General features: G+C 36.7%; 1 protein-coding gene across 10 annotated transcripts in view; it reads right to left on the bottom strand.

Moving 5' to 3' along the window:
- The window catches only part of ZFAND4 (zinc finger AN1-type containing 4), a 76,340-nt gene that overhangs the window by 29,982 nt on the left and 22,759 nt on the right, over window positions 1-23,599 (bottom strand). For 8 of the 10 annotated variants that reach the window (XR_006739225.1, XR_006739223.1, XR_006739224.1 and 5 more), the window contains exons 3-5: window positions 7,120-7,195; window positions 6,095-6,162; window positions 939-1,125 (exon numbers count right to left, since the gene is read on the bottom strand). Coding sequence is in view for 7 of the 10 variants with exons in the window: in XM_045568396.1 (XP_045424352.1) it covers window positions 939-1,125; window positions 6,095-6,162; window positions 7,120-7,195 (331 nt within the window). In the remaining 3 variants the exon portion in view is untranslated. Of the gene's footprint in view, window positions 1-938; window positions 1,126-6,094; window positions 6,163-7,119; window positions 7,199-23,599 lie in introns of those variants that run through there. The other 2 variants (XM_045568402.1, XM_045568399.1) reach the window with 2 other exon arrangements.

Genomic DNA, 23,599 nt, shown 5'->3' with positions numbered 1-23,599 from the left:
TAGACTCCTGACCCACAGAAACTGTTCTCCAAACGCAAGTTGTTTTTTCTTTGAACGGTTTTACCACTACTTTTTTATTTTGCTAGTCTAACTTCAGTTACCTGTAACACCTTTCCTTTCTTTGTCTGCTTGGCAAACTCTTATCCCACTCCTCTTTTAAGGTTTTCTTTTCAGAGGTTGTCTCTAACTCAATACCTTTTGGGCAAAATGAAGCCCTCTCATCTGTTTTCCCAGAGATTCTGACATCTTTTTACAACAATTACCAACATTATATCCCAGCAACACACCAGTGCCTTACTTAGTGACCAGCTCTAAAAGTTCAGTAAATGTATAATGACTTCCAGTGAAAGGAGATAAAGAATCATAGTAAGTCAGCACGCACGGAAACTTAGAGGTCACCATGTCCAATTCTCTAATTTTTCTATTGCCTAGCTAAATATCTGTAAGGTTTTTCCTTCTGATTTTAAAAGTAATATTACAATTTCTCTCCCTTTCATAGAGTAGGAAAACAAGACCCGAGAAATAAAGGGATTTATCAACTTGTAAGGATTAAGTTAAATTTAGAAAAAAGATAGCAACTTTAGGCTTATCCCTTTCTATTATGCCATGGTTGTATTAATAACACATTATTGTAACAAGACTCTACAATCTCATAGGCATCTTAGAGTTTCATGAAGTAATGGAAACAAATCTTTTTATTTAATGAAAACATCCTATTCTGTAAAGACACTTGTTTTAGAAATTACCCATCATATAAATCATATGAAGAACAATTTCAGAAGAGAGAGTGGGGTAGGAAAGAGATGCATGAAATTTAGTCAGTCTTGTTAGCATATTAAGATTATTTTGACACCATGAGGTAAACAGGAAAGTTTATGGAGCATATCATATGATGTTCTCTTTTTCTAAGTGAGATATGTAAATGAAAACCAATTTACCTTAAAGATTCAGATAATGGTGTTAAAGTGCCATCTCCCCTATCTATTACACAAAAGAAATTCAATTGATCTCCTTCTCGATATACCAAAAATGTTATTTGTTTGTTGTAGGAGGTCTTCTCCCAGACCTCATCTCGACTGGAATCCAGGTACTCAGCCATCTCCCTAAGTGGATCTTCCATAGGAACTACAAATAGAAAAATTGATAAACAAGCTTTCAATTTATATCAAGTTTTATGCACCTTGATACAGTGACAGGATGAATTTGAACAACCACCCTGTGCATATAAGGTATACATGATATTCTTCAAATACGTTTCTGACCTTTTTATAGTTAATACAGCATTCCCTATGTTGTATCAATATGAAAGAAATGAAGTGTATTATTGTGCTGCTATGTTCAAAGACAGGGTTTAACCAAAATATGAGGGTTTTTTTCCTGGCTCACTAGAGTCTGTGTATTTGCTGATTCTATGACATTATTATCTACAATTATTTTCATTGTATACCTTTTGTTTCCTATATTTTCAAATATTGGTTCTAACAATCAATAATTAGAAGCAACATAAATTCCTCTTACTTTAGATTAAAAAATAAACACACATATACACATACACAGCTGGAAGACATATGTAAGAAATTAGAAGTGAACCTTTCTTTTTCTTTCTGGTTTTATATTCTTCTGGTCTTATATTCTGGTTTGTATTCTTCTTAGAGCTATTCCTTGATGTGAAGTTTAGTAATTAAAAGTACACAGTAACTAGAACACAAGTGGCTGCTTAGTATACTAAAACTGCAAAGTGTGAAATGGTATGTTGTTTCTTAAAAGCATCCTCCCAGTACCCCAATGGTCCTGGTATGTATCCATGTGTCCAGTTAGAACACAAAGAGGTACACAGGCTGACATGGGTCACTCTGAACTCCCCCACTACTGGTAGGCTTTAGTGGCCCAGAGATGTCCTCGGGTTTGAATGATACTGCAGCCATCATTACAATCTGCTTTCATGTACAACAGCCACCCTATGGTGGAAATGGGCCTCAAAAGACAGCTGGCTCATGGGGAGAATGTTTCAGAAGCCCCTGAACCTCAGACTTGGGGGTCTAAGTAACAGTTCCAGGAAAAAAAAAAGTTCTCTCCCAAAGACATTTTTATGTCATGCTGCAGAAACTTTTGTTCTCTCCTAAAAGAGGCAACAATTTCCCAAGCTGTATAATTATCATTTATTTATTAACAGAATCACAATGCTGTAGTACCCTTTAAAAAGAAGTTGCAGCAATAGGAAAATATTAAACTCTGAAAGCAATGAAGTAAAAACATCAAAGATAATGTCCTAAATTCAATACCACTACTACTAAACCATAAAAATCTTAGAAATATAATAAGATTGAGATTATCTAACGAAAATTATTTGGATGTTTTGATTGACTTTTTTTTTTTTTTTTTGAGACAGAGTCTCCCTCTGTCACCTGGGCTAGAGTGCCATGGCATCAGCCTAGCTCACAGCAACCTCAAACTCCTGGGCTCAAGCAATCCTCCTGCCTCAGCCTCCCGAGTACCTGGGACTACAGGTACACACCACCATGCCTAGCTAATTTTTCTATATTTAGTAGAAACGAGGTCTCACTCTTGCTCAGGCTGGTCTCGAACTCCTGACCTCAAGCGATCCTCCTGCCTCGGCCACCCAGAGTACTAGGATTACAAGTGTGAGCCACGGTGCCCAGCCTTGATTGACTTTCATAGGCAAAAAATATATAAATATTAAAAGACACTTTTCAAACAAGCTCTTGCCCTTCTTAAGTTAATGCTCCACTTTCCATACCACATTAATAAGAAATAAAAATTATGATACCAATTTTTTAGGTGTTGCTACTGCCATTACTACAGCCACATGAAAGGCTATCCTATACTAGCACAGGGTGCCTTACTCAAGGAATCACTGGGATTGCCTGTGCACATGTGTTTGTGTGTGTGTGTGTACACTTCTTTTTAAAAATTTTTTCTATTTTTAATTATTATGGGTACACAATAGGGTTGGGGTACATGTGATGTCTTGATACAGGCATGCAATGTGAATTAATCAAATCAGGGTAATTGGGGTATCTATCATTTTTTTGTGTCAGAAACATTCCAACTGCACTCTAGAAGTTATTTTAAATTATACCCTAACTTATTTTTTATTATAGTCACTTGCTTGTGCTATCAAATATTGTTCATTCTATCTAACTATATTTTTGTATACAAACACTTTTTTTCATAACAGAAAAATCCTTTAGGTTTTATCAGCTATAAAATGATGCATATAAAGTGTAGGATACAATTTAGCTCTAGAAAATCAAGTAGGCTGGGCGCGGTGGCTCAAACCTGTAATCCTAGCACTCTGGGAGGCCGAGGCGGGTGGATCATTTGAGCTCAGGAATTCGAGACCAGCCTGAGCAAGAGTGAGACCCCCGTCTCTACTAAAAAAACAGAAAGAAATTAGCTGGACAAGTAAAAATACACAGAAAAAATTAGTCGGGCATGGTGGCACATGCCTGTAGTCCTAGCTACTCGGGAGTCTAAGGCAGTAGGATTGCTTGAGCCCAGGAGTTTGAGGTTGCCTTGAGCTAGGCTGATGCCATGGCACTCTACCCTGGGTAACAGAGTGAGACTCTGTCTCAAAACATAAAAAAATCAAAAAAAAAAGAAGAAAATCAAGTATTTTTTCTATGCTGCTTTGAAAATGGTTATTTCAAAAGCAAATTTAAAAGCTAAATATTCCTGGAACTCCCATGGTAAAGGTGCTTTCTAAAGCAAGATTTTGAAATAATAAGACTAAATAGGTAAAAAGAAAAAAAACAATTTCTCAAATACAATATGGAGAAGTCCTAAATCTGGGTTCAGTTTTTCTTTTTCACAAATATTTCAATGATACAAGGTGGGAAATATCAAGCTTTTGGTTTTAAAAATGTTGATTCAATAAAAGCAAAATTATTTAAAACTTATTTTAAAATATTAAAAAACAGACAAGCTCTAGCTGCTGATTTTTCAGTTCACAAACAAGGCACAGAAAACTGTAGGAAAATATTATTACAAAGGTTTATTTATTACAAAGCTTCAACTACCAGAGAGTAGTGATGCCTTTCATTTTCCTTTAAAAAAGAAAAGTAAAAAAATATACATATATACAATATTTAATTCAGAATCTGTTAGCACTTACACTCCTCATAAACATATAAAACCATTTTAGTTGTAATAAAAAAGTAGGTGTTCTGATTAAACACAGTGATTTAAAAATAGCATTATATTACACACAAATAACCAACTTTCAACTATATAATACAGTAGAATTCACATGGCATTAACACTGCATAATTCTATCTTAACATAATGGCTCAGTAAACACTTAGGGTTCTTGCACTACCCTGAGTCATTGCTATAAACACTATCTTATGTCACAGAGGACAATGTCATAAATCCCATTAATAGAAAGTCCCAGACATCAGAAGTGCTAATCAGTTCTAACATCATTACTTATGTTTTCTCTAACTATGTAAAACAGTTCAACAGCCAGAGTAACATACGTCACTAACACCTCTTGAGGTAGCTAAGGAAAAAAATGGTAATAACCCTATTTTCTAACCAAAATTATGAAGCACAGGGACATAATTTGACACGTGGAAGTAAGCCAGCAGTGGAATTAATACTTAACTTTCGGTTTTCTGGTTCAGGAAGGATCAAACAAATATGAATGCCTTCCCCCATGAGGTCCACAGTGCAGGACTATTCTGGGTAGTCACCTCCACTTGGTAGGGATTCATGTGACATACATGAATCAGGGACCAATGTGAACACTCCCAGCTCTTCTTGTCAGTCAAGTCTCCACTCATGTCATCTTCTCTAATGGACCCTTCCTGCTATTCTACTTCCATAGACGTGATCACGGTTACCCTATTTCCTGCATAGCACTTAACAACCAATTGAAATTACATCAATTCTTTACGAATTTATTGTAGGCAGTATCACGATGCAGGCTTTCTTTCCCATGTTTATAGCGCTTGGAACCTTGCACCAATCATTTGGTAAACGTTCAATATGTATTTATTGAATGAAGGAATGGACTTCAGAGACCACTCACATTCTGAGAAAGGATTCAACAGGGCCATGGTAATATTATGGAACCTGGATGCATCACAAACCAGGTAAATAGGTAACACTGGAATTTTCCATAATAATCATCATTCCAGGTATTGAAAACTCAGTAAAGTTCAAGTTCGGGACCAGTATAAGCAATATAGCAAGACCATGTCTTTACAAACAATAAAAAAAATTGGCCCGGTGAGGTGGCTCATGCCTATAATCCTAGCACTCTGGGAGGCCGAAGCGGGTGGATTGTTTGAGCTCGGGCGTTTGAGACCAGCTCTGAGCAAGAGCGAGACCCCGTCTCTACTAAAAATAGAAATTATCTGGCCAACTAAAAATATATAGAAAAAATTAGCCGGGCATGGTGACACATGCCTGTAGTCCCAGCTACTTGGGAGGCTAAAGCAGGAGGATCGCTTGAGCCCAGGAGTTTGAGGCTGCTGTGAGCTAGGCTGATGCCACAGCACTCTAGCCCAGGCAGAGCGAAGACTCTGTCTCAAAAAAAAAAAAAAATTAGCTGGGTGTGGTGGCTCGCACCTGTAGTCCCAGCTACTCAGGAAGCTGAGGCAGGAGGACAGCCTGGGCCCAGGAGTTTGAAGTTGTAGTGAGCTATGATGACACCACTGCACTCTAGCCCAGGCAACACAGTGAGACCCTGTCTCAAAAAAACCACAAAAAATAAAACAAAGATTATATAAATAACTTTTGTAAATAAACAAAGCAACAACACTGGCATGAACCTTAACACAATGGTAACAACATAGTATTTATACTATGTCATTCCATTTCCCTTCCCTATGCTGGTGAGGTTTACTTTTAAATTTCCTTAGATTCAATCAAGAATCATCAGATTTTCTGGAATGTATTTTAGAGTTCTAACCTCTGTGCATTTTTTTTGAAGAACAATGCATATAGAATCAAATGTGATTCTTCTAAAACCTAATAGCAGAAGGGGAACCTGAATAAAAACTGAGGCTATAAAAATGCTGACTTAAAGAATGTCATTGTCAAATTGCTTTAATGGACACATGCCTACCTCGTCTAGTATTTATAGGTCCACCACGCATAGCCAATACCAGCTTCAAGGTACAACCTTCTGAAATGCTGTGGATAGTTAACACAAAAATAAACCATAATCATAAAAATACATTCAGTGTTAAATCTACACATAATTATGTCCTGGTTTATCAGGCATAATGCCCACTCTCTAAATACAAAAAGATACAGCAAGGTGAATAAATATAAAATGTTAATGTATTTACTTGTATAAATAACAAAAGAGTGAAAAAGTTCCGATAAGCCTTAAATATGACGTGAAATCTCAGAATAAAAGTACCGGAACAGCCCCCTGTGATCATGTGGTTGCCTTTTCATTTCACATATAAGGAAAAGGAGGCCCAGAGAAGAAAAGAGGCTTGCCCAAGACCAAAAGTGTTAGAAAATGGCAGGTCTATTTAATAAAATAGAACACAGAAAAATGGCAAAACTATAAGCTCTCCTGATTCCCAGTGCTCTTCCAGTTTTCCAAATTGCCCCTCACTCTTTTCCTCTTTTCTTCAGAAAAGAGTGATGAATTATGTGAAAGAAGGGGAAAAAAGACAAAAACTCAGAAAGTATGCTTGCATTCACTGGTACCTAGAGCATGGCTTAGTAACACAAGGGAGGACTTAAAGAGAAATGAAAGACTAAGTGGAGAGCAATTCTCTTTTATGCAAAACCCTTGTGAAAACAGAAAGAAAAGGAACATGGCCAGGTGGGAATGGGTCAATATACAAAGAAAGGACAAAAAAGGCAAAAAGATAATAAAAAGATTTTTAAAAGGCAGAGGATAAACAGCTTGGCATAAAAAATAAAAAGATAAAATAAAAGTATTAGAGGACAAAGATTAGATACTATGGGATACCGAGCTAATACATCTGAAGTTCAGGATTTATAATGAAGTCTAAGAATCAGAACTAGTCAGAACAAGAGAAATGATCCAACAATTTAGAAGAAAAATATTGGCATATGAACTCATAACACTAAGTGCCTAAAAAACAGCTTATATGCAATTACACTCACTTGTAATCATTCAAGCAATAATCATCTTCAAGTTCCATGTTATTCCAAATTAAGTGCTGCTGACAGATGGGAATACCTTAGGGGAAGGTTATAAAAAAAAGTGTTAAAGAATTCAACATCTCCAAAAGAGTATGATACAAAGCTACTTCATTAAAGAACTAAGTGTACAAATAAATTAAGCACATTTCTAAATTGAATGCTAGGTGCTTAGCTAAAATTTATAGACTCATAGATAAAGGCACGGCTACCACTGGCCTAAAACAAAGCATAAGACAAGACATCAGCCTTGAAGAGTTCAAGATTTAAGGCCTAGAAGACAGTTCTAAATGCTGCAAAGTACAGTCTATGTTCACTTATATTCAGTGTTACAAGTGTTACAAGTGTATAATCGGCCAGGTGTGGTGGCCTATAATCCTATCATGCATGCCTATAATCCTAGCACTTTGGGAGGTTGAGGTGGGAGGATTGCTTGAGGCAAGAAGTATGAGACATAGCAAGACCATGTCTCTACAAACAATAAAAAAATTAGCTGGGTGTGGTGGCTCGCACCTGTGGTTCCAGTTACTAGGGAAGCTGAAGCAGGAGGACAGCCTGGGCCCAGGAGTTTGAGGCTGCAGTGAGCTATGATGACACCACTGCACTCTAGCCCAGGCAACACAGTGAGACCCTGTCTCAAAAAAAAAACACAAAAAATAAAACAAAACAAAAATTATATTATGGACAATTTTTAACACTAAAAATTATAGTCTACAAGACAAGTTTCTTTACATTTCTGTGATGTTAAAAGAATATTAAGAACTAACCAAGGAGCACACGTGGACAGAGGGAAGTAAAACCACTGGAAATCAAGTGGGGGGAGGAAGGAAGGAGAGGGGCAAAAACCTACCTAATGGGTACAATGAACACTGCTCGAGTGATGGGCACACTTATAGCCATGACTCAAGCATTACAAAAGTGATCCATGTAACAAAAAAATTTGTACCCCCTAAATATGTTAAAATAAAAAAAGAATATTAAGGCAGATTTCATACTCTAGCATAATTAATTTTTTTAAACACACTGCACATTTAAATGCCCCAAGAAAATTTGGACTATATGAGCCAGGGAATGAGCATTATCTAGTCAATGGAACAGTTAATGGATACTGATATTGATGAAAATATTTTTCAAATATTTCACATACTGCCCTCTCAAATTATTAATACTTTTGATTATGATACTATAAAGTAAGTGAATTAGAATAATAACAGTAAGTGCTACATGTGTTAGCTTTTATTACAAACCAGGCACTGTTATATTCATTTGACCTATGTTATCACAATTTAATTGTAAAAACAATCTTGCAAAGTAGACATCACCAGTACATGCATTTCACAGGTGATAAAACCAAAGCACAGAGAGACTGCATGATGTGAAGCCCCAGCAGCTAAGTCCAGACTGCACTCAACCTTTACCCTAATCACTCTCTAGAGTATCAGTCTCCATAAAGCAAAAGTAGCTGTCTGAGCGATATGTTTCAGTGGTGTGGCCTGTTAGTAGACCTGAATGTCTATTAAACGTTCACTAAATATTTTAAAACATATCATGGACTATAGCCCACAGGGGTTCAAGGGGTAGATATACACATATCTCCCAAATTGAACAGTTCACCTCTTTTGCTTTTAGCTGAAAGAGAATGCCAGTAAGGAAAAAAAATTTTTTTTCTCAGTTATTTTTTTTTTTTGAGACAGAGTCTCACTCTGTTGCCCGGACTAGAGTGCCCTGGCGTCAGCCTAGCTCACAGCAACCTCAAACTCCTGGGCTCAAGTGATCCTACTGCCTCAGCCTCCCGAGTAGCTGGGACTACAGTCATGTGCCACCATGCCCAGCTAATTTTTTTCCATATATATTTTTAGCTGTCCAGATAATTTATTTCTATTTTTTTAGTAGAGACGGGGTCTCGCTCTTGCCCAGGCTGGTCTCGAACTCCTGACCTCGAGCGATCCACCCGCCTTGGCCTCCCAGAGTGCTAGGATTACAGGCGTGAGCCACAGCGCCCGGCCAGGAAAGATTTTTAAGCTAGAAATTATTCCACTTTAAATATATTTTCTTATTTAAAAAATTTTTAAATGTATCAAGGTTACCTTTTCAACTAAGCTTACAGGATTTCATCAACATAACAAGTGCTTTATCTAAAGCACTTTGGGCAATCAGCACCATGTGTATATTCAATTGACAATGTAGAGAATTCTTTTGTAACGGAAACTTTACAGCTGGATTGAAGAAAGAGTCGTGTGCTTTGACACAACCACTATAATTGCTTTTAATGGACTTAGCCATCATTTAGCAGACTAAAAAATAAAAGGTTGGCAGGTAACACAGGGAAACGTGAAACACTAGAAGCATTTCTACTAAGATCAGGAACAAGGCAAAGATGCCCACTATCTCTGTCACTACTGAACACTAGAAGTATTCGTCAATGTAATTAGAAAACAGAAATCAATCAGAGACCAAAGACAGTAAAGAAGTAGTAAAACTATTTCTATTGCAGATGATATGACAGATAATATATCATAAAAACCCTAAAGAATCTATGATAAAACTATCAAAAAAAAAAAAAAACTCAGGCTGGGCATGGTGGCTCATCATGTCTATAATTCTAGTACTTTGGGAGGCTGATGTGGGAAGATCACTTGAGGCCAGGAGTTCAAGACCAGCCTGGACAACACGAGACCCTATCTCTACAAAAACATTAAAAACTCAGGTGGGTATAGTGGCACGTGCCTATAGTCCCAGATACTCAGGAGGCTGAGGCAGGAGGATCACTTGAGCCCAGGAGTTCGAGGTTGCAGTGAGCTATGATCACACCACTGCACTCCAGTCAGGATGACAGAGCAAGAGCAAGACCCCATCTCCAAAAAAGAAAGAAAAAAATTCAATAAAATAGAAGGATATAGAATTAACACAAAAATATCAACAGCCTCCAAATAAGCAATAAAATTAAAGGGCACCACGGTAGAGAAAACCCCTTTTACAATAGCAATAAAGATTTAATACTTACAAATAAACTTAAAAAATGTGTAAATCTCTACAAAGAAAAATTTTAAATCCCTCTACATAAAAGTAGACTTAAAAAAGTAGACACGCATTTTTGGATAGAATGACTCAGGGATGTCAGTCCGGACTAAGTTAATTTATAAGTTTAAAAAATCATACTAAAAATACCAACTTTTTAAAAAGAGACATGGTGATAACTAAAGTTAAATGGAAAAACAAACATGTAAAAATAGCCATTAAAAAAAAAACAAAACACCAAAACAGAAAATCGATGACTACTGGCCCTACCAGACTTGAAAACATATTATCAAGTCCCCATAATTAAAAGTGTGGTACCAACTGACATACAGAAAGCCCAGAAATAAACACAAGTACAGATGATAGGGGTGGGATCCCAAATTACTGAGCCAAAATAGGATTTTTAAAGTAAATGATGCTTAGACAACTGGGTCATTTGGAAAAGTCATTTGGTAAAAGATAAAATTAGATCCATACCTAAATGCCATACATAAGAACAAACTCCAATTAGATTGAAAATCGAAATGTAGACCGGGTGCAGAGGCTCACATCTGTAATCCCAGCACTTTGGGAGGCCAAGGTGGGAGGATCACTTGAAGCCATGAGTTTGAAACCAGCCTGACCAAAGTGAGACTCTGCCTCTACAAAAAATAGAAAAATTAACCGGATGTGGTGGCACACATCTGTAGTCCCAGCTACTCAGGAGGCTAAGGCAGGAGAATCCTTTGAAGCCAGGTGCTGGAAACCAGCCTAGCAAGATAGCAAGACCTCATGCCTACAAAAATTTTTTTAAAAAATTAGCTGGGTGTGTTAGCATGTGCCTGTAGTCCTAGCTACTCAGCACGCTGAAGTGGGAGGTTCTCTTGAGCCCAAGAGTTCAAGGTTGCAGTGAGCTATGATCACATCACTGCACTGCAGCCTGGGTGACAGAGAGGGACCCTGTCTCAAAAAAAAAAAGAAAGAAAGAAAAGAAAAGCAAAAATAAAAATAGAACCAGTAGGACAAAGTTTGTTTGCTTGTTTAACTATGTTTTTTCCTTTCAGCATACAAAATGTACTGTTACTTCTCCCATTAAAGAAAAAAAAAGACTCTTGAATTCAGGTCTCCTTCCATCCACTACCTTCATTTCTATCTTTCTTTTTACTGTGAAACTCCCCCAGAGGTGCATATACCCATGGTCTCCAATTCCTCTCCTTTGGCCTCCCTGGAACCCACTGTTAATCAGGCTTTCATCCTTACCACTCCATCAAAATGGTTGGTTAAAGTCACCAATTAACTCTCTTTGCTAAATCCAATGGTCAATTCTCTGCTCTCTTTCTACTTGGCCTATCAAAGCAGCTGATCACTCCCTCCTGGGGACAATTACAAGATACCATATTCCCTTGATTTTGCTCTAATGTCACTGCTGCTCCCTCTCAGGCTCCTTTGTTAGTCTGCCTCAATGTCTTGACCTCTTAATTTTGGTGTACCCTTGTCTCACTTCTCTTTTTCAATGTATACTTACTCCTTTGGATACCTCATCCTACCTCATGACTTTAATACCAGCTAAATGTTGAAGACTCCCCAATTGCTCTCTCTAGCCTGCATCTCTTCCTGAACCCTAGACAAGCATACCCTGCCTATTATTCAACATATCTCCTTGGAAATCTAACAATCGTCTCAAAATCAACACGTCCAAAACCAAGCTCCCTGAAACCTGCTTCTGCTCCAGTCTTACTCATCTCAATTAATGAATGATAACTCTATCCTTCCAACTTGCTCAAGTCAAATACCATGGAGTCACCCCTGACACCTCACTTTCTCACCCTAGCATTTAATATGTCAGCAAATCTCATTGGCTCTATGCCACTCAAACATCCACAATACAAATACTTGTCTCTCCAACTACCATTCCTTAGTCCAAGACAGCACATTTCTCAACTAGATTTTTGGAAAACACTCTTCTTCTGCCTCCCCTCTTATCTCCACAGACTATTCTCAACATAGAAGGTAGATAAACCCTGTTAAAATGTAAGACCTCCAGTTTCTAGCCAGGCATGTAAGAAGCTTGGAAGTCACCGCTCCATTGTAACAACAACTAACAAGGTGAACAAAACTGAAAAAATCAACAATTCTTCTTGGATCTGTCAGAGAAATGAGGTCATAGAGGTCAACCATGCCTCCCAAACTGGAGAGACAGACAGGTGAATACAGAAAATCACAATTTACCAGAACAGAAACCTCTTTTGGGAACAAGTAACAGGGCAGAAAACCCAAAAACTATAATTAACAAATTGCCGGAGGCTCACTGTGGACAAGCATGAGATTAAAAACCTCAGGAGGACCAAGCCAGAGAAGGACCTCTACACTTTTGTGAGTTTTACCACCAGGATCTCAGTCAGGTTCTCACAGTGAATATCAGAGAAGAAAAACCCTAGTGTTTCTGGCAGGGGGAGGGGAAAAGTAATCATTTTTAAATACACCAGAACATTCTGTTCTTAATAAGGTCTGCCTTCAGGAGAAACTAGTTAACCAGAGCATAGCTGCCAGAGTTTTATCAGACTCTAACTAGCCCAGGGAAGGGGAAATATCTAACTCCAGCCCACTCTAGCCATCTTGTGCCACCCAAGAGGTGAGAGTTTGGGGTTGAGAGGCACTAGTGAAGTTCACAGCCCAGGCACACAGACCCTTTAAAGGACTGAGACCTAATCATAAAACTATAGAATGCTGGGATAGGGCTTGTCAGAGTGGATCAAAAAACAAGTCTCAACTTATGCTGTCTATAAGAAACCCACTTTAAATATGAAAACACATACAGCTTAAAAGTAAAAGGATAGAGAAGGATAAAACAGGCTAACGCTAACCAAAAGAAAGCAGGAGCTTTTATAGCTTTTTTCTATATCAGAGCAGACTTCAGAGCAAAGAAACTTATCGGGGATCAAGAAGGGCATTACATAATAATAAAGGGTTAAAAGGGGTCAATTCTTCAAAAAGACGTAACAATCCTTAATATGTATGTGTCTAACAACAGAACATCAAAATATGTGAAGCAGAAACTGATAATATTGCAAGGAGAAACAGATGAATCCACTATTATAGCTGGAGACTTCAACATCCCTCTATTAGAAATGGAAAGATCTAGCAGGCAGAAAATTAGGACACGGTTGAACTCAAAAGCACCATCAATCAACTAAATATAATGGACATCTATACACTACTTCATCCAACAACAGCATAATACACATTCTCCTCAAGCTTACATGGACTATTCACCAAGATAGACCATATTCTGGGCCATAAATAAATTTAATAAATTTAAATAATTTAAAAGAATACAAAGCATACAGTATCTGCTCTCAGACCACAACAGAATTAAACTTTAAACCATTAACAGAAAGACAGGTAGAAAACCCCAAAATGCTTGGGCATTACACAACACACTTCTAAAGAAAACATGAGTCAAAGAGGAAATCTCAAAAGAAATTTTTTTTTAATATTTTGAAGAAAATGAAAATACAGTCACACATCACTTAACAATGGGGAGATAGTCTGAGAAATGCATTGTTTTAGGTGATTTTGTCATTGTATGAATATCACGGAGTGTACTTAAATCTAGATGGTATACCCTACTACAAGGTATAAGCTATTTCTCCCAGGCTACAGCATGTTACTGTACTGAATACTGTAAGTAACTGTAACATTATGGTAAGTATGTATGTATCTAAATATATCTAAACATGGAAAAGGTACAGTAAAAGTAAGCCATAAGATAACAAGTGGTACACCTTGTATGAACAGAGTTTGCAGGACTGGAAGTTGCTCTGGGTAAGTCATTGAATGAGTGGTGAGTGAATGTCAAGGCCTAGGACATTACTGTATACTACTAAAGACTTTATATACTACTAAAGACTTTATATAAACATGGTACAGTATACTTACACTCCAATAAATTTGTTAAAAATTTTTTCTTTCTTCAATAAATTAACCTTAGCTTACTGTAACTTTTTTACTTTATAGTTTATAAATTTTTAATTTTTTAAACTTTGTAATAACACTTAGCTTAAAACCACAAACCCATTGTATAACGGTACAAAAGTATTTTCTTTCTTAATATCCTTATTCTATAAGCTTTTTTCTATTTTTAATTAATTTTTTTTTTTTACCTTTTAAACTTTTTTGTTAAAAACTAAGACACAAACATTAGTCTAGGCCTATACAGGGGATCAGAATCATTTTACCATCTTCCCAAAGGCATCAAGAACATACACTGGGGAAAGGACAGTCTCTTCAATAAATGGTGCTGGGAAAATTGGATTGCCATAAGCAGAAAAAAGAAACTAGACCCTCATCTTTCACCATATGCAAAAATCAAATAAACCTGGATTAAAGCCTTAAATGTAAGTAAGACTTGAAACTATGAAACTACTAGAAAAAAACTGAGGAAATGCTTCATGACACCGGTCTGGGCAAAGATTTTTTGGATAAGACCTCAGAAGCATAGGCAACAATAGAAAAATTGACAAATGGAATTACATTCAACCAAAAGCTTCTGTATAGAAAACGAAACAATCAACAGAGGAAAAAGACAACCTATAGAATTGGAGAAAACATCTGTAAATTAGTGATTTGATAAGGTATTAATAACCAGAATACATAAGGAACTCAAACAACTCAGTAACAAAAAACTAAATAATTTGATTTTAAAATGGGCAAACGATCTGAACAGGTACATGAAAAAATGCTCAATATCACTAATCATAAGGGAAATTCAAATCAAAACCACAATGAAATATTATCTCATCCAAGTTAAAATGGCAATTATAAAACAAAAAATAACAGACACTGGCAAGGATGCTAGTACACTATTGGTGGGAATATAAATTAGTATAGCCATTTTGGAAAATGGTATGGAGGTTCCTTGAAAACTAAAAATAGAACTGCCATGTGATCCAGCAATCCCACTGTTGGGTATATATATAAAAGAAATGCAATCAGTATATTGACGTGATCTCTGCGCTATATGGAATCAACTTAAGTGTACATCAATGGACAAATGGATAAATAAAATGTGGTGTATATATATAGGATGGAGTGTTATTTACCCACAAAAGAGAAAAACCTCTGTCATTTGCAGCAACACAAATGGAATTGGAAGTCATTATGTTAAGTGAAATAAGGCAGGTGCAGAAAGACAAATATCACACATTCTCATGCATATGTGGGAGCTAAACAACCAGATCTCATGGAGGTAGAGAGCAGAATGATGGTTACCAGAGGCTGGCAACGATAGAGGGAGAGGGCATGAAGAGAAGCTGGTTAATGGGCACAAAAGTACAGTTAGACAGAAGGAGTAAGTTCGACAGCACAAGTGATAAATGTTTGAAGTGATGACTATCCTAAATACCCTTATTTGATCATTACACATTGTATGCATGTATCAAAATAACACATGTACCTCATAAACATGTACTATTATTAAGTATCAATAAAAAAACTGAAAAAAAAGTCAGTGTCTTCCATCTCCCTATCTTGTCACACTGACGGGTCTTCAGGGGCAACAACATGCATGACGCTGTAATATCCAATGATAATAACGCCTTCTTCTGGGATGCTTCCTGAGGGACCTGCTGAGGCACTACTTCACAGTTAATTTGTTTTTATAAGTAGAAGCAGTACATTCTAAAATAACAATAAAAAGTATAGCATAGTAAACATATAAACCAGTAACAAAGTCATTTATTATCAAGTATTATATAGGTTTGTTTACATGCAGGATCCCCCCGTTCCCCTGACTTTCTGTGTTCTGACCAAAGATCACAGAGTGCCTTGACCACTCTGTGACCCAGCCAGCTGCAGGTTTTTCCCAGCAGGCTTGAACCCAAACTGGAGCCTTGAACATTCCCAGACACTGATAAAAGTATCCAGGTTGCTGCCCAAAACACTGAAAGAAACTGGCCACAGCTCCGAGTCAAATCCCTTAAGCCCTCATAAAAACTCCATACCCCGACCCTCTCATCCTGGACACATCTAGGTAGAATACCCCCTTTCTCTCCCTGTCTGTCTCAAGGATTGCTACAGCCCTCTGTAAGTAAGTTCCCCTAATAAATGCTTTGGACTAATCACCCTGGCATTTAGTGCTTCTTTCTTGGGAATCCCAACCAGCCCCATCTCAGGGGGGTTTGGGGCACTCTCTTGTTGGAACTCCCATGGCACAGCTTTTGGGGCAACTCCAGCCCCAGGTTCAGCAAGAAAAAACATTACATCAGCAAACACGTAATGCATTGCACTATGATATTACAATGGCTACGATGTCACTAGGCAATAGGAATTTTTCTGCTCTATTATCTCATGGGACCACCATTGTATATGCTGTCTGTTGTTGAGCAAAATGTTGGTATGCTGCATATGACCGTACAACTTACCAAAATTTGTGAGATGCAGCAAAATCAGTGCTAAAAGGAAATTTTAGAGCACTCAATGCACATATTAGATAAGAGGAAAGAGCTAAAATCCATAACCTAAGCCTCATAAGCAAAGAAAAAAAAAGAAAGAAAAAACACCTCACAAGCAAAAAGAAAGAAAAATTGGAGCAGAAATCAAGGAAATTGAAAACAGGAAGTCACCAGAGAAAAATCAACAAAACCAAAAGCTGGTTTTTTGAAAAGATCAATAAAATCAATAAGCTTCTGGCCAGGCTAAGAAAAAAAGAGAGAAGAAACAAATTATTAATATCAGAAATAAAAGAGGAGATAACACTATAGATCCCATGAATATTAAAAGGATAATAAAGGAATAAATATTATGAACAACTCTATACCCACAAATTGACAAGCTAGATGAAATGGACCAATTCTTTAAAAGACACAATCTGCCAAAACTTACATAAGAATATACCATTTAAATAGGTCTATATCTATTCAAAAATTGAATCAATAATTGCCTAGAAAACAGAAAGCACAAGGCCCAGATAGGTTCACTGGTGAATTTTACCAAATATTTAAGGAAGAAATTGTACCAATTGTTTACAATCTCTTTCTGTAAATAGAAGCAGAGGGATACTACTAACTCATTCTATGAGGCCAGCATTACCCTAAGACCAAAACCAGACAAAGATATTACAAGAAAAGACTGCAGACCCACATGTCTCATGAACATAAATGTAAAAATCCTCAACAAAAGTGGACAAATCAAATCCAACAATGTATAAAAATAATTATAGACCACAACTAAGTGGGATTTATCCCAGGTATGCAAGGATGGTTCAACATTCAAAAATCAATTAATGGAATTCATCACATCAACAGCCTAAAGAATATAAATCACATCATACCAATAGATACAGAAAAAGTGTTTAACAAAATCCAGCATCCATTCACAGTAGAAACTTAGACTAGAAATAGAGCAGAAATCCCTAAACTTGATAAAGAACATCTAAAAACCTACAGTTAACATCATACTTTTTTTTACTGTGGGAGTACTAGTACAAGACAGTTAACATCACACTTAATGGTGAGAAACTAGAAACCTTCCCAGGAAGATAGGAACAAGCAGGATGTCCCCTCTTACAACTTCTTCTCAACATTGTATTGGAAGTACTAGCTAATGTAGTAATAAAAAAGTATATTGATTGGGAAAGAAGAAATAAAACTGTCTTTGTTAGCAGATAACATGATTGTCTATAAAATCAGAAAGAATAGACAAAAAATATTCCTGAAACTATGAGTGATTATAGCAAGGTTGTAGGAAATAAGATTAATGTACAAAGGGCAATTGCTTTCTTATATACCAGCAATGAACAAGTAGAATTTAAAATTAAAAATACAATGTCATTCACAATGGCACCCCCAAAAATGAAACAAGTAGGTATAAATCTAACACACTATGTACTATACAAGAGCTGTATGAGGAAAACTATAGTATTAATATAAAACTCTAACTAGAGGTATCAAAGAAGAATGAAATAAGTGGAGTGATATTCCATATTCATGGCTAGGAAGAGTCAATACTGTCAAGATGTCAGTTCTTCCCAACTTGATCTATAAATTCAACACAATCCAAATTAAACTGCCAGCAAGTTATTTTGTGGATACCAATAAGCTGATTCTAAAGCTTATATGGAAACTCAAGAGTAAGATACGACAAGGTGTTGGACAAAGGGTAAAATTGTTTCAGTTATGCAGGATGAATAAGTTCTGGAGATCAAATATACAGTATGGTGACTATAGTTAATAATACTGTATTGTTTACTTGAAATTTGCTTACAGTACATCTTAACTGTTCTCACCACACATACACAAAAATGGTAACTATGTGAGGTAATGGATATGTTAATTAGCTTGATTGTGGTACTTCACAATGTATATCAAAACTCATATTGCACATTGTAAATATACACAATTTATGTCAATTATATCTCATAAAGATGGGGGGAAAAGATCCAGAATAGCCAACATAATATTGAAGAAGAACAAGTTGGAGGATTCAAACTGCCCAATTTCAACACTTACTATAAAGCTACAGTAATCAAGACATTGTGGTATTGGTGAAAGAACAAGTAGACCAAGGAAACAGAACAGAACCCAGAAACAGATCTGTGTAAATACAGTCAACTAATCTTTGAAAGAAACAAAAACAACATGATGAAGGAAAGTCTTTTCAACAAATGGTGCTGTAATTGGACATCCACACGCAAAAAAATGAACCTAGACAAAGACCTTATACCCTTCACTCAAAATGAATCATAGACCTAAATGCAAAATGCAAAACTGTAAAATTCCTAGAAAATAATATAGCAGAAAACCAAGATGACCTTGGGTATGGCAATGACTTTTTAAAGACAACACCTAAGGCGTGACCCATGAAACAAAGATTTGATAAGCTGGACTTGATTAAAATGAAAAACCTGTGCTCTCTTTAAGACCCTATCAAGAGAATGTGAACAGAAACCTCAGACTAGGAGAAAACACTTGCAAAAAGCATATCTAAAAAAAGACTATTATCCAAAATATACAAAGAACTCTTAAAACTGAATAAGAAAACAAACAACCAGATTAAAAAATGGAAAAAAGACCTGAATAGATACCTCACCAGAGAAGACAGACAGATGGCAAATAACCATATAAAAAGATGCTCATTATATGTCATTAGGGGATTGAAAATTAAAACAATGACATACCATGTTGGCCAGGCACAGTATCTCATGCCTGTAATCCCAGCACTTTGGGAGGCTGAGGCAGGAAGATCACTTGAGGCCAGGAGTTGGAGACCAGCCTGGGCAACATAGCAAGACCCCATCTCTACAAAAAATAAAAAAATTAGCCAGGTGTAGTGGTATGTGCCCGTAGTCCCAGCTACCCAGGAGGCTGAGCCAGTAGGATCACTTGAGCCCAGGAATTCGAGGTTACAGTGAGTTATGATCAAGCCACTGCATTCCAACCTGGGTGACACAGAAAAACCCTACCTCTAAAAACAAACCAAAAAACTCCCCAATGATATACCACTACATGCCTACTAGAATGGCTAAAATCCAGAACACTGACAACACAAAATGCCAGCAAGGATGCAGAACAATAGGAACTCTCATTTACTGCTAGTGGGAATGCAAAATGATATAGCCACTACGGAAGACAGTTTCTTAGAAAACTAAACATACTTTGTCAAATCCAGTGTCATGAAGAATCTCTCCCTATGTTATATTTCTAAGAGTTTCATAGTTTTAGGCCTTACATTTAGGTCTTTGACCCATTTTGAGTTAATTTTTGCATATGATGTCAGGTAAGGGTCCAATTTCATTCTTTTGCATGTGTATATCCAGTTCTCCCTGCACCGTTTGTTGAAAAGACTGCCCTTTCTCCATTGAATGGTCTTGGCACCCTTGTCGAAAACTATCTGGCCATATAGATGACGGCTATCTCTAGGCTTTCTATTCTATTTCATTGGCCTATATATGTCTGTCTTTATGCCAGTACTACACTGTTTTAATTACTGTAGTGTTATAGTAAATTTTGAAATCAGGAAGTTTGTGTCCTACGATTTTGTTCTTTTTGCAGATTTGGCTATTCAGGGTCCCTTGAGACTTCACATGAGTTTTAGCATGAGTCTTTCTATTTCTGCAAAAAATGTCATTGGGATTTTGATGGGGACTGCACTGAATCTCCAGATTGCTTTGGACGGTATTGACAACTTAACAATATTAAGTCTGCCAATCCATGAACATGCGATATGTTTCCATTTCTTTAATGTCTTCTTTAATTTCTTTCAGTAATGTTTTATAGTTTTCATTGTACAAGTTTTTCACTTCCTTGGTTAATTCCTCAGTATTCTATTCCTTTTGGTGCTATTGTAAATAAAACTGTTTTCAAAATATCCTTTTCAAATTCCTCATAATGCAACTGATAGAAATGCAACAGATTTTTGTGCATGGACTTTGTATCTTGTTACTTTGTTAAATTCTTTTATTAGTTCTAACAAGTTTCTTGTGCAATCTTTAGGATTTTCTCCATATAAAATCACATTATCTGTGAAGAGAGATAATTTTATTTCTCCTTTTCCAATTTGGATGCCTTTTCTTTCTTTTTCTTGCCTAACTGCTTTGGGTAGTCCTTCAGTACTATGTTGAATAGAAGTGGTGAAAACGTGCAGCCTTGTCTTGTTCCTAATCTTAGAGGAAAAGTTTTCAGTCTTTCATCATTGTGTATGATGTCTGCAGTAGGTTTTTCATATATGGCTTTTATTATGTTGAGGTAGTTTCCTTCTATTCCTTATTTGTTGGGTGTCTTTATCATGGTGTTGAATTTTGCCACATGTGCTTTCTGCATCAATTGAGATGATTATGTGGGGTTTTTCCTTCATTCCGTTAATGTGTTGTGTTACATTTATTGATGTTCATATTCTGAAACATTCTTACATTTGAGAAATAAGCACCATTTGGTCATGGTGTATAGTCCTTTTAAGATGCTGCTGAATTTTGTTTGCTAATAGTTTGTTGAGAACTTCTGCATCAACATACGTAAGGAATATTTGTAGGTTCTTATAGTGTCTTTGGCTCTGGTTTCAGGGTAAATATGGCTCCATAGAATGAATTAGGAAGTGTCCCATTCTCTTCAATTTCTTAGAAAGGTTTGAGAAGGATTGGTTTTAATTCTTCTTTAAATGTTTAGTAGGATTTACCAGTGAAGCTACCAGATCAAATATTTGAAAGCCCACTCTATATCAGGCATTATTATCTGAGCTAGAAATATATTGGTAAATAAGAAAAAAGATCCTGTTCATTGAAAACAACCTAAATGCCCATTGACAAATGAATGGATAAAGAAAACATGATACACATACACAATCATGGAATATTAATTCAGCCTTAAAAAAGAAGAAAAATCCTGCCATTTGTGACAACATGGATGATCCTGCAGGACATTATACTAAGTGAAACAAGGCAGACACAGAAAATACTGTCTGATATCACTTATATGTGAAATTTTAAAAATTCAAACTCATAGAAACAGAAAGTAGAATGGTGGTTACCAGGGACTGGAAGATGGGCGAAATGCCAGAAATGTTGGTCAAAGAGTACAAACCTTCAGTTTCAAGATGAATAAGTTCTGGTAATCTAATATATAGCATAACTATAGTTAATACTGTACAGTATACTTGAAATTTGCTAAGAAAGCAGATCTTAAGTGTTCTCACCACATGTGAGATGATGAATATGTTAATTAGCTTGATTATGGTAATCACTTCACAATGTATACATATACCAAATCTTCACATTGTTTACCTTAAATATACACAATTTTTATTTGTCAATCATACCTCAATAAAGCAGGGGAGGGAGGAGAAAAAACAAGATCCTCCTAATGAAGCTTATATGTTACTTAAAGATAGATAAAAACAATGCCAATAATAATGACCCCATCCATTCATCCATACACTAATCTATAATATAAAGCCAGGTTAATCAATGTGATGATAGTGATTAGGACAGTTAGGGATGAGGAGTGTATTTTTGATTACAGTAGTCAAGGAAGGCTTCAGGAAATTACATGTGATAATAAAATGAGGGAAAAGATATCTGGAGAAGAAGAAACCTCATGCATGAACAAGCTGGGCTTGTTAAGGAAGAGCAAAAAGGCACACTTCTGAAACACAAGACTGGAAGTTGCTCAGAGTGAGTCGATGAGTTAGTGGTGAGTAGTGCTTCTGAAAGCCTAGGACATTACTGTGTGTACACTACTATAGATTTGATAAACACCATACACTTAGGCTATACCAAATTAATAATGTAATAAAGTAATAGTGCTGCAACATTACAACAGCTATGACATTACTAAGTGATAGGAACTTTCAGCTCCATTATAATTTTTTTTTTTTTTTTTTGAGACAGAGTCTCACTTTGTCCCCCTAGGTAGAGTGCAGTGGCATTATTGTAGCTCACTGAAACCTCAAACTCCTGGGTTCAAATGATCTTCCTGCTTCAGCCTCCCTAGTAGTTGGGACTACAGGTGCATACCACCACGCCTACCTAATTTTTTCTATTTTTGGTAGAGATGGGGGTCTCACTCTTTCTCAGGCTGGTCTTGAACTCCTGACCTCAAGTGATCCTCCCACCTCTCAGATTGCTAGGGGTATAGTCGTGAGTCCATTATAATCTTATGGACTACCATTGTATATGTGGTCCATCACTGACTGAAACATCATTATGTAGCACATGACTTTAATCTATAACAATAACAGCAAAAAGGGGAAGATGGAGCTACTTAGCAGCAAAGTTTTTTATTCTATTAAAATTAAGTCAGTAGTAATCTGAATTGAATTGTTATAAACTAAGATGTTAATTGTGGCCGGGCGCGGCGGCTCACGCCTGTAATCCTAGCACTCTGGGAGGCCGAGGCGGGTGGATCTCTCGAGGTCAGGAGTTCGAGACCAGCCTGAGCGAGACCCCGTCTCTACTAAAAATAGAAATAAATTATCTGGACAATTAAAAATATAGAGAGAAAAAATTAGCCGGGCATGGTGGCGCATGCCTGTAGTCCCAGCTACTAGGGAGGCTGAGGCAATAGGATAGCTTAAGCCCAGGAGTTTGAGGTTGCTGTGATCTAGGCTGATGCCACGGCACTCACTCTATCCAGGGCAACAAAGCAACACTCTGTCTCAAAAAAAAAAAAAAAAAAAAAAAGATGTTAATTGTAACTCCCAGGGAAAACACTAAGAAAATAATTTTTTTTAATTCTTTTATAAATTAGCTGAGTGCGGTAGCACATGCCTTAGTTCCAGCTACTAGGGAGGCTGAGGGGGGAAGATCACCTGAGTCCAGGAGTTCAAGGTTGCAGTGAGCTATGATTGAGCCACTGCACTCCAGTCTGGGCAACAGAGTGAGACCCTGTCTCCAAAAAAAAAAAAAATCCATATGTAGAAAAACAAATAGCAAAATAACAGAAGTCCAGTCTACCAC

Source organism: Lemur catta, chromosome 14, assembly GCF_020740605.2.
Source record: "Lemur catta isolate mLemCat1 chromosome 14, mLemCat1.pri, whole genome shotgun sequence".
In the NCBI taxonomy this organism is placed as follows: domain Eukaryota; kingdom Metazoa; phylum Chordata; class Mammalia; order Primates; family Lemuridae; genus Lemur; species Lemur catta.
This window is presented reverse-complemented; position numbering and strand designations above follow the sequence as displayed.